Source organism: Megascapheus bottae, chromosome 4 (genome assembly GCF_031878675.1).
Source record: "Megascapheus bottae isolate mThoBot1 chromosome 4, mThoBot2.hap1, whole genome shotgun sequence".
Taxonomy (NCBI): Eukaryota; Metazoa; Chordata; class Mammalia; order Rodentia; family Geomyidae; genus Megascapheus; species Megascapheus bottae.
Genome location: NC_143512.1, coordinates 25,454,878 through 25,467,583, shown reverse-complemented (window position 1 = coordinate 25,467,583; position 12,706 = coordinate 25,454,878). Strand labels below are relative to the sequence as shown.

The following is a 12,706-nucleotide window of genomic DNA, read 5'->3' as shown; positions in this document are numbered from 1 at the left end:
AAAAAAATAGGAAAAATAAAAATCCTGGTTTTAAAACAATAAACTAGGTAAATTTCGCTAAAGAACCTAGATAATTTTGACAACGTAAGAAATGTACTAATAAGGTAGAGATTATAAAAGTTTACTGAGGAAATAGAAAATCTGAATAATCTCACATCTACTGAAAACCCCAGTATCCTCACTGGCAAATTGTGTCAAACATTAATGTGCCATATACAAAATCTTACAGGCAACAGAAAAGAATACCAGTTACAAGAATACAAGTTCTGAAGTATTGACTTCAGAGAGCGAGCATCTCACATTGACCTGAGGTAAAGTTTCAACAGAAAATTAATGACCAATACTCGGACCAACTTGGACATGCAATTCCAAAAATAAAAGCACAGAAAACATGTAACAAATTCAACAGTACACAAAGGAGGAATAAATCTTCATAAACCAGGGTGTTTATTCCAGGCATGTAAGTTTGGCTCAACATTTACAAAAACCAATGTAATTCACACCTCACACAAGAAAAAAAAAATCCCAGTGGACATTTTTGATGAAACTCAAACTCTATAGTACATAGAGAGGCCTTGATGCTTTCTTGGAAGATAAAGGCATAGGCCAGGTATGTCTACTTCCCCTTTGCAACATGGCTGTACCTACTGCATCAAAATAATAAAAAAGTTATAACATACAGATTTGTAAAGAAACAAAGGTTTTTTTCTTTGCTTACAAAGGTATAGCTTGAGGTGGTAGAGAATCTATCAAGAGGGCCATGCGTTGAAAATCAAAGGCTGGGGCTGGGGGAGAGGGAAAGGCATAGCTTGAAATGGTAGAGAATCTGTCTAGCAAGAGGGCCATGAGTTCAAAATCAAAGGCTGGGCAAGAAGAGAGGGAACCGGAGGGAGGGAGAGGGGAGGGAGAAGGGAGAGAGGCAAGTGAGTATAAGCCATGCAAAGTGAGGGGTTACAAATTATATGGTGAAGTCTAATCTGGGGCACACTGTAAATTCTAGCTCAATTTAACATGCTTAGGGACTATCTCAAAACAGCAAAAAGTAATCTCACTTAGGTGTTAACTACCAATTCTATTTCAAACATAAGTAGTACCTTTCTTTATTTTTCTTTCCTTACCTATCTGCCTTTTTAAGGTAGAAAAATCCAGTTTATGAAGTTCAATTAGGAGAATGTATACAAGTATTTGGGGGAAAATGTCTAAAAACAGACTTAAAATCTCTTTTCTATGTAATCTCATCTTTCCTTGTTTTACATAGCTAGGATTCCCTTTCCTTAGCTTTTATTTAAAGAAAAATAACAGGATTTTCTGTAAGGCAATCAGCCTTTTGGCCATTAGATCATAGATGCTTTACATTTAAACAGACAAAAAAGTGAGCATGAGATGTTCTACAAACTCACTGTTAACACATCATTTCAGTTAATTTTTTTTTTTTTACTGGTACTGATAATTTTTGCCTCTGGGGCACAGTTGTCCTGATATCTTCCCTTAAAAACCTCTCCTCTAATAAGTCTCAGAGGAAGTCAGATTCACTAGTTCTTTTAAATTGAGCCTTGAACTTAATGTTTGACAGAGGAATGAGCATTACTGTTTTTAGGTGCCAATCCAGAAATCAAATATTTTGAAGTTGTTAGGTAATGAACCATCAAAAATGTTAAAAAAAAAAAACTCCTTAACTAAAAAACTATAAAAACATTACAAATGTTTTGGAGAAATGATCACATATGAAGTTGACTACATTACGCGAAGCTGTAATGATTCTCACTTTATTAAGCAATCCACTTTGAAATTAATGAGAAAAAAAATCATCTCCTGCTTTCCAGTCTGAAAATGAATCACTGGCATACTCTAAAGAATATTTTCTTCATAAGCAGACAAGCCATTGCTTTCAATAAGAATCATTTATTGTGAGGGTTAATTGGTACAATGCTATGCATATTCTCATTCTTTAAAAAAATCAAACATAAATGGATAAAAATAGCAAAACAGAATGAGCACGTAAGACAAAAATAAGCATTTATAGAGAATGTTCCCTGTTATATCTATGAACTAATGTTCTTCACTTTCTTAGTAAATTTATGGCTTGTTCCTTTCCCACATAAATGGCGACTTTTTACAAATAATTGACATATCTTCTATTAAGATAATTTTAGAATTTTTAACTCAGCTGACAAATTCTCAATTAAATGTACTGTTAAAAAAGTAGAGCCTGTCCCCTTCAAAAATGCAGTATTATTGTATAAAATCTGTACAATAAATATTATATAAATGATCCAGATAAAAAGTAATGGGATTTTAAAATGCCAACCCTGATTTAGTTCTTGTGCTTGCATATATTTATCAAGCATCAAGTTTTAGTTGAATGCTATCTTGTATAATAATAAAATCATTTATAAAGCTTGCTGTGATGATTCATGCCTATAATCCTAGCTACTCAGGAGACTAAGATTTGAAGATGATGATATGAAGCCAGCCCGGGCAGGAGAGTGAGCCTCATTTCTAATTAACCACCAAAGAGCCATCAGTGGAGTGTGGCTCAAGTGGTAGAGTGCTAGCTTGAGCAGAAGTGTGTATGTGTGTGGAGAGGAAGGGGTGTTCAGGGATAGTGCTCAGGTTCTGAGTTCAAGACCCAGGACCAGCACCAAAAAACAATAGCAACAAAAACCTCATCATTTATACTCAATGAGGAAAAAAGTACAAAAGCTTAAAAACTGTGTGTCAACACGGAGTAAACTTTAAAAATTAAAAATTTGAGTTGTTACCTCATACATTATTCAACAACAAAATAATTCATTTTTCTTTGGGGTTAACTACATAAAGAGACTGCTGTAACAGAAGAAAGGATTGGGTACACATAGTGTAAATTTTAGACTTAATTAGATAAAGGAAAAATATGATAAATCAATGCACAAATTTCAGTAGACTGCTCCTACAACTGATATATAAAGATATGTACTGGAATATTATAGGATATATCCATACTTAAAATTGTCCAAGACATAAACTTGTTACATTACAGCATACATCCAAAAATTTACGTGACATAATTTAAAAAACTCCCACAGATATAACCATGTCAAAAATATGTGAATAAATATAAAACATTTTCAAGTAATGTCTGCAGGAAGCCAAAGTTCCAAAGACCCAAATTTTACTCTCTAGGAAAGTTCACATACTCTTCAAAGCAGATTTAGCTGTAGTGCTACACCTTATATTCCTCCACTGCTTACCCTAATATCCTTTTGTAGCAGGTAAATGTTACTTTAATGATTAGTAAGTATTTAGGGGAATAAGAATGCAGCAGAAAACTACAGGAGCCCACATATCCTTTTACTTAAATTTAATTTGTCATAAAGGTTTTTATATACAATCAGTGTGTACTGTAACAGTTTATATTAAAAGTCAATCAAGTTTATCTAAAATGTTAACCTGGCTGCATAGCACATTTGACATTATTGCCCACATGAAAAAAGAAAACAAATGCATTTACCATCACTTTTGGTTATTTTGGATTTTAAAAGAGTTCATATGCCTACCTGTTAAACCAAATGCATCTGAAAAAATGTTTTCAGAGCATGCAGTTTAGGTACCACATATATCTTTATCAACTTTTTACGGTACAAACATAATATTGACTTAAAAAAAATAAGGAATGGGGGAGTAACATGTATCTAATAAAATATTTCATATAAAAAGAACTAATGGAAATAGGTGGCCCCTTTCCCCACTTTTACATTCTAAACAATGATTCCATTGAGACAAATCATTAAAAAGTGTTTTTATACTTTTTTTTTTTTTTAATAAGAAGGCCTGAGTTGGTAGGGAAAGGAACAGTCAAAAAAAGCCTGAGAAGGGGAAGTAAGGAAAGCTCATTTAATACATTTACAATAATTTACAGCCATCTTTTTTTTTTTTGTAAAAAGGCATAATAGATCACAAACAGGAAATTCCTGGCTATATTACAGATATAAGTACAGAATTTAAATATTCAAGCTTGTGATGAAAAGCGGCAAGGTGGTCGCAGTGTACAATGTAAACAAGTAGCTTTGGAAAGTGAACAAAGTCCTTGAGTGTTTTTTCTTTATTAAGAAAAGAACTCTCTTTCATTCCTTCCTGAAACATGATCACAGGTCCGAGTACATATACAAACATAATTTAAATGGAGGTCAGCAGAAAAATCACTGACTTAAAAACAGTTTTATCCAGCCTATACGGGAGGGCAGTGTTGAGGTCCCTGTTATAGTAAACATTTTTTGTTTCTTTAAAAAAGAAAAAAAAAGTACTACAATTTTTGTAGTACAGTGCAGCATAATCCTTAAATATAAAAATATTTTCTCTTCTGTTGGGATAATAGACCTTGCATCCTGGAAAGAAGTAACAATACTGCTACTGATAGAATATCTGTTTATAATCTTTCAAGTCATGTAAGGCAATTACTGTGTTGGTTTATGATATATGGCTAAAAGTAAAGTCCAGAAAGACAATAAGTTTTGTGTTATGTTTTCCGACTGCTCCAGGTATGCTCGGGTGTACTTCTGTGTTCAACTGAATGTTCAAATGGAGATCTGGAGCCATAAGGAGACCTCTGATCTAGTGGTGACCTAGGGCCACTACTGGAAGCTCTGTGGTCCATTTGCCAATCTGAGTGATACCTATAATCCCTGGAAGATTTATGATGCGTGTATTCAGAACTTGACCGGTGATCTGAATGAGATCGATGATCAGAATGAGATCTATCTTTTAAACTTCCTTCCAAAGTTGACCTGTGATCTCTACTCCTGTGATCATCCAGCTTTCTGTGTTTTTCTCTCTCACTGTAGTATCTAATAAAAGAGAAATTGAATTTTACTAATAATGCAAATTCAAATGTTAAAAAATTCTTAAAAAATACTTAAAACATGCTTTTAATTGTATATGCTTAGTACTTCACTAAATAGAAATTAAAAAATAACCCGAAATGGCCAGGAGTGTGGCCTAGTGGTAGAGTGCCTACCATGCACAAAGCCCCTAGGTTTGACTCCTCAGCACCACATACACAGAAAAAGCCATAAGTGGTAGGTATTGTGGCTTAAGTGATACAGCACTAGCATTAGCCTTGAGAAAGCCCAAGGATAGTGCCTAGGCCTTGAATTCAAACCCTAAGGGGTGTGGGGGTGGGGGGAAGAGAATCACCAAAGGAAGGGGTAACACTATCCATAAAGAATTGTACACATTTCCTGATGTATGAAATGGCCAGCACTTGGTATAAAATCTTAAGAATAAAATAATTTTGAAAATATAGAACACAGAATTCTCCAATATGGTCTACACACCATTTATCTGTATTTTTGAAAACATGTGACCAACTATCTCCACAACTTTCACTGCATATTTTGGACTTCAGGTTTTTTTGTTGTTGTGTTTGGTTTTTTTTTGCCAGTCCTGGGCCTTGAACTCAGGGCCTGGTCACTGTCCTTGGGTTTTCTCAAGGATAGAGCTATACACTTAAGCTACAGCACCATTTCTGGCTTTTATTCTATGTATGTGGGTACCGAGGAATAGAACTGGGGTCTTTGTGCATGCAAGGCAAGCACTCTACCACTAAGCTAAACTCCCAGCCCAGAACTTCAGTTTTTTTAATTCAAAACCATTTTATAGCTGGGCGCTAGTGGCTTACTCCTGCACTCCTAGCTCCTTAGGAGGCTGAGATCTGAGGATCTCAGGCTGAAGCCAGCCCAGGGAGGAAAGTCTATGAGACTCTTATTTCTAATAAACTACTCATAAAAAGTCAGAAGTGGAGCTATGGCTCAAGTGGTACTGTGTTATCCTTGAGCAAAAAGAAATTCAGGTTCTATCTGGCAAATATCATGTAACCCTTTTACTAATTACAATAAAAAAAAAATGAAAAAAAAAAAAAAAAAAGAAATTCAGGGACAGCATTCAGGCCCTGAGTTCAGGCTCCAGGCCTGGCAAGAAGAAAAAGAAAAAAAATTTAATTAATTCTTACTATTAATAACAGGAAGTACTACATACAACACTTTTTACTATTAAATAAGCAATATCTGTTCTGATTTTGTGAAAACTTCTGTGACATAGGTCAAACACATCAAATATATTCCAAAAGAGAAAGACAGGTATAAGCAATATTTCCATAGTAAGTACCAAGTACCTGCTGTCTTGCTTGTAGTGATCCCATTCACGATGATCTTTTCCATTACTAAATGAAGAATAGGGTCTTTTCCTAGACTCAGTCTTTTTATAAGAATCTCCTTGGTGCCGGTCTTTATGATGATCATGGTACTGAGATAAGTGTCTATCAGAAGAATAACTGTCCCTGCTGCTGTCATCATGATTTGTATTCTCTTTTAACCTTTCTACATCTATTAGATAAGACATTTTTGTTAATAGCTTTTAATAAATGCAGTAAAGTTAACTTTACCAAAATACAGTCTTTTAAAAATGGTTTACAAAAGCAGTAACAAATGCTTTAAAAAAAATCACTTAGTTTTGAAATGGGTTTTGAAATGTGAAAAAATTACAACTGAAAACCATGGCACCCACTTTTCCCTTGGACTGTACTTCTGCTGACTCACAGAAAAACACAATGTACTTTTCAAATTATATAAAACAAGACTACAAACACACTTAAAACTCATCCTACAGTTCCTAGAAGCTGATGAAAGATTATTTTACAGAAAGGATAATAAGCTAAAATATTATGAGAACATTTTTTTAAATTATGTAAACATAAGAACTACAGAATCTATACAAAGGGGTTGCCAGTTAATAAAGTGGTTTATGAATACAAAAAAAAAGAACTACAGAATCTACTCAGCACTATAAAAGGTATGCCTTTTAATAAATTGGTGTACATACATTTTGCACACGCACAGACGCTAGTGCACACACGCACACAAGTGCACACTCACATTTGAAAAGGAAAACCAGATTTGACTTACCTGGATTTCTTATCACATGAGCATTCAAGTTGCTGTTCTGGTCATTGCTTTGCTAAAATATAAGAGTCTTTATAAGTGGCTTAAAATACCCATAGAAAGGGGACAGGGGAGAAAGGAAGACCCTTAAGAGAAAATCCGCATATAAGACATTAAAATGTACACATAGAACATAAATGTCACTTTACATGCAAAATTCTTTTTTTTTTCCTTCAAGTTCTGGGACTTCAACTCAGGTACTGGGCACTGTACTTTGGGCTTTCTCAAGGTTAGAGCTCTACCACTTGAGCCACAGCACCACTTTCAGCTTTTTCTATGTATGTGGTACCAGGGAACTGAACCCAGAGTTTTGTGCTTACTAGGCAAGCAGTCTACTAGGCCACACACTCCCGGCCCTATAAAATCTTTTTTTTAAACTAGAAATTATTACACCTGTAATCCTAGCTACTCAGGGGGCTGAAATCTGAGAATCTCGGTTCAAAGCTAGCCAGGTTACTACAAAGCCCTGAGATGCTTATCTCTAATTTCTAGAAAACCAGAAGTCGGGGTGTGGCTCAAGGGTAGGGTGGTAGCCTTGAGCTGAAGAGCTCAAGGACAGGTCCAGAGTTCAAGCACTATAATCCCCCCACGCCGCCCCCCCCCAAAATAAAGTAGAACTTATATATGTCAGTGGCTCAGGTCTATAATTACAGCTACTCAGGAGACTGAGATGTGAGGATTGTGGATGAAAGCCAGTTTAGAGATTCTTATCTCCAATTAACTATCAGAAAACTGGAAGTGGTGATGTGATTCAAAATGGTAGAGCACTATACTTGAGTGAGAAAGCTCAGGGACAGTGCCCAAGCACTGAGTTCAAGCCCCATGACTGACACTGATACCACTACCACCCTCTAAAACAAAGAAATTATTTTTCTAATGACTTCCTTTTTTTCAAGTTGACTTTGAAATAAGTTTGCACAATAAAAAGTGCCATGAGTTTGGCCTAGTGGTAGAATGCTTGCCTAGCATGCATGAAGCCCAGGGTTCGATTCCCTGGTACCACATACACAGAAAAGGCCAGAAGTGGTGCTCACGTGGTGGAATGCTAGCCTTGAGCTGAAGAGCTCAGGGACAGAGCCTCGGCCCAAGCTCTACTACCAACAACAAAAGTAATACTTCCTATATAATCTTCAGCTACTTACTCCTAAGGTTAGTATCTTATATAAACACAGTATAATGATCAAACTAATTAATACTGATGCAATATTAACGCTGTTCTAACATCCTTTTTCTATTCCAAATCCAATTTGGAGCCCCATATTACATTTAGCTACATTGGTAGCTCCTTAAGTCTTTTGTACATGATGTATTTTTTAATATATACTATTAAAAGAGCTTTTAATGAATTTGATGACACATAACTATAATTACTTAAGATAAAGTCAGCAAGTTTCTCTCCAACTATTGTGCTGTTTTATAATTAGTAAGTGCCTTAAAAGGATCTTTTTAGACTGTGAATAGTCCGCTTTTACCCATTAATTGCTTCCTTCTGTGTATTGTGGCTGCAACAATTACGCAGGTACTATTATGATGATTTTCTATATAATTCATTCGTACTATGTATATTATTAAACTTTCCTATAATAATGACAAAGTAACAAACAAAATATGATGTACAGCCAAGCATTGGTGGCTCACACTTCTTATCCTAGCTATTCTGAAGGCTGAGATCTGAGGACTGTGGTTTGGGCAGGAATACCTCTTGTAACTGCTATCTTCAATTAACCACCAAAACCCAAAAGCGGAGCTGTGAGTAGAGCACTAACGAAGCTTGAGCTAAGACCAGGGCTGGTACCTAGGCCCTAAATTCAAGCTCCAGTACAGCCATTCCCCTCCAAAATGAAAGTACTGATTTACCTGAGATTCTTGCCGTTTTTTAATAGCATGCTTGTATAATTTATGTAATTTTCTTGCATCAAATTCAGTAAACTTAGATACAAATATCCACAGGTTTCTAGGGGGTGAGGGGGGAGAAAAGAAAATTTATTTCCTGGAAAATACTGCATTTTTTCATTGAACCATTTGAGCCTCAACAAAGGCACATATTGTTCTATGTGACAGAGGTTAAATAAACTTTTTTAAAAGATTAACTTTCATATTTATACTGAATAAGATTCATACCAAACTAACAGTCTTGTTCTTTCAAATCCCTTAAAGCCACTGGATCAAAAACTAGAAATGAACCCTAATTCAAAATGCATCAAACAAGCGGAGAGCCAGTGGCTCAGGCCTGTAATCCTAGTTACTCAGGAGGGTGAGATAAATGGCATTTATTATCTACTTTATGGATGAGGTATGTTAATGGTTTGATTGAGAACTGTATCAGATAAAGAAAGCTTAAGCTTATAAAAATAGTCTTACATAGTACATTAAATGGTTTTCACTGCCAGGTACTGGTGGTTCATGCCTGTAATCCTAGCTGAGATATCGAGACTGGGCAGGAAAATCAAGAGACACTTTTCTCCAATAAACTCAGAAAAAGAGTAGAGTACTACCTGAGCACAAAAGGGCTCAGAGACAGTGCCCAAGCACCTGAGTTCAAACCTCAGAAGAAAACTGACACTATAAACCTGCCAGGGCCAGCCGGCAGCAAACCAGGGTTCGCGGATTGGGATTCCTGAAATAGGAGCAAGGACTAGGAAAAAATAGAAGAGAGACAAACAGATGGAGTTCGGGAGGACTACAGCCCAAGTCAGCAGTCCAAGAAGACTGTGAGCTCCAGACTGCCGCCTAAGACTCCCTTGTTTATTTTAAGTTCCGACCTTAAATACTCTTCTTAAAACTAGGGAACTGCCAGAGGCTACATTCATACAAAATAGTAAACAAGTCACATATAGGATAAATGATAAAGGATTAACATTGCTTAAAGCCATCCTGATAAGAACTGATTGACATTGCTTAAAGTTATCCTGATAAGAACTGATTGACATTGCTTAAAGTTATCCTGATAAGAGTTACTTCCTTGTGTATACAGTTGTGTAGGTCCAAGGTCAGGTCCAAGGTCATTGACCCCACAGTCGGTCCCCAACATAAACCAAGGATGGCATGTATCTCTAGACCTCCTTCAAGCATGCATTAGTTATTAACCGTGTATAATTTAATAAAGCATACTAAGTCAACACCTTAATGTAATTTTAAATTGAACACCTTAATGTAATTCTAAATTTTCTAATACATCTCAAAAAAGTAAATATTGTGTTAGTCATCATAAGACTCAAGACTCAAATACACATTACAGGATATTTACCTTTAATATAATTTAAAATAAAATTTAGCTGAGAAAACAATACTTGATTCAACTGAAATCCATAGCACTAAGTATGTTCATCTTAAGAAACTTCTAGGCTTTCCCACATTCTACAGTTAACACTCAAGAATGAGTCAGAAAATTAAAACTTTTTGTCTGTAATTATTTATACAAATACATTTTATCCTAAAAAAATTTAGTCAGGAATTAGGTTATGGTTCTCACTATATATACATCATGTACACGTATCTCATTTCAGGTAAAGCTGGATCTAACACAAATCAATAAGCACATATCCCCTTAAATTCTATTTTTTTCACCATCTCTTGATTACAATAATCTTTGAATAAAAATAGTATTGTGTTTCCATTGCTTTTACAGTATTTGGTAAAAATAAATAAAGGGAGAACATAACAAGAATGGACAGTATGAAAACTTGCTTAATATCAACTAAATAATTAGTGATAAATTTAACAGCATCACTTACTTTCTCCATTGCTTAATTTGTTCAGGATTTGTGTACTCTTTCAGACATTCTGTGATATGGTCTCCAATTTTTATTAAACATTGTCTAGTATGCTCCAGCTGTTCTCTTTCTGAGAGGCCTTTTTCAGGTCTATCAAGTTGTTTCAAAGCTGCTTTGACAGGCCTCATTCTTTCTTTACACTTGAAAACAGGAAAAGAATATAAATATCAGAAACCTTAACCTGGCAAAAGCTGGCCTCTTCAGTGATTTAAAAAACAAAAACAAAAACAAAACAGTCCTGTGATTGTACTTAGGGCCTGAGCACTGTCCTTGGGCTTTCCTCAAGGCTAGATGTCTACCACTGAGCCACAGCACCACTTGAGGTTTTTCCTGTGTATGTGGTACCCAGGAATTGTGCCTAGGGCTTCATGAATGGTAGGCAAACACTACCATGAGGTCATGCTCTGGGCCCCTTCACTGACACTGAGTATATAGCATATTTTAAGGTGATGAAATAAGCAGCTATATGTCACCTAACAAATCCACATAAAGAACTTTTTCCTTTTGTATTTTCTTCAGGAAAGTAATTTTTGTCATTTGAAAATCAGTCTTTGTGGGAATATAAATGTTGAACTTAGCTTGTTTTGTTTTGATCTATCGTGGGGCTTGAACTCTGGGCCTGGGCCCTGTCCCTGAGCTCTTCAGTTCAAGGCTACCACCCTATCCCTTGAGCCATAGTTAATTGGAAATAAGAGTCTCATGGATTTTAGTGCCTGGGCTGGCTTTAAACCATGATCCTCAGATCTCAGCCTCCTGAGCAGCTACGATTAGAGGTGTGAACCACCACCAATGCCCAGCTTTTACTTAGCTTCTATAAAATTATTTTTAAGGAAGTGGTGCTATAGCTCAAGTAGCAGAGCACTAGCCTTGAGCTGAAGGGCTCAAGGACAACGTCCTGGCCCAGAGTTCAAGTCCCACAACCTACCCCCCCCAAAAAAATTATTTTCAATACTAAAATATACCATTTTAAGTAGCCTTAAACAGTCATTTTCTGACTACATTGTTGGCATTATTCAGAGGTCCTTTGTTTCTTATGTTTAATTTTGGCAATTACATTCTGTTGGAAAATAATTTATTAAGCATCTATAAGTTGAATATATGCTATGTTGTTAGCATTATTCTAAAAATAGTGATGGATGATCATAAAACCAAGAATCCAGTGTGAAACATAGTACTTAGTATTCATGGTAACAACTGTAATCAATAGAAAGAGAAAGAGTAGGGCCGGGAGTTTGGCTTAGTGGTAGACTGCTTGCTTAGCATGCACTAAGACCCAGGTTCTTATCACATACATAGAAAAAAGCTAGAAGTGGTGCTACGGCTCAAGTGGTAGAGCACTAGGCCTTCGGAAAGCCCAAGGACAGTGCTCAGGCTCTGAGTTCAAGCGCCAGGACTGGCAAAAAAAAGAAGGAAACAGAGAGGAGGGGGGAGGGAGGAGAGGGAAAAAACACACACAGGCAGTTTCCCATCTTACTTTACAGAGGGAATGTTAGAAAAGTAACCTACAAAAAATGAAGTAAGCCAATTTAGAAAAGACAAAGGGCAAATAACCAAAATTTTGTTTGATAATGTTTAGGAAAAGGATATGAATGCCAATGAGGCTGGAACTATACTAAAAGTAACATTAGATGATAGGAATGACACTTGCAATTCCAGAAGATATAATGAGGACAATTAGCATTTTCTTCAGTTTTTTTTTCATATTTTTTATTGTAAGTATTAGAAGGGTTACATTATATTTGCCAGATAGAAGGTACATTAATTCACATACATTGATATCCTTTCTCATGTCTTGGTCCCCTCTTTGGGTTTTTTAGAAATATAAATTTATCTTTAAAAAAATAGACACAATACTGGGGGCTGGGAGTTTGGCCTAGTGGTAGAGTGCTTGCCTAGCATGCACGAAGATCTGGGTTCGATTCCTTGGTGCCACATACTTAGAAAAAGCCGGAAGTGGTG

The 12,706-nt window shown here is 35.9% G+C and overlaps 1 protein-coding gene across 2 annotated transcripts in view; it reads right to left on the bottom strand.

Moving 5' to 3' along the window:
* Positions 1–581: 581 nt before the first annotated feature.
* Positions 582–12,706, bottom strand: part of Chd1 (chromodomain helicase DNA binding protein 1) — an 89,080-nt gene continuing 76,955 nt past the window's right edge. For both annotated transcript variants that reach the window (XM_090331584.1, XM_090331585.1), the window contains exons 32-36: positions 10,709–10,887; positions 8,832–8,928; positions 6,939–6,990; positions 6,149–6,359; positions 582–4,823 (exon numbers count right to left, since the gene is read on the bottom strand). In XM_090331584.1, coding sequence (XP_090187710.1) covers positions 4,496–4,823; positions 6,149–6,359; positions 6,939–6,990; positions 8,832–8,928; positions 10,709–10,887 — 867 coding nt within the window. In that variant the 3' untranslated portion in view covers positions 582–4,495. The remainder of the gene's footprint in view (positions 4,824–6,148; positions 6,360–6,938; positions 6,991–8,831; positions 8,929–10,708; positions 10,888–12,706) is intronic.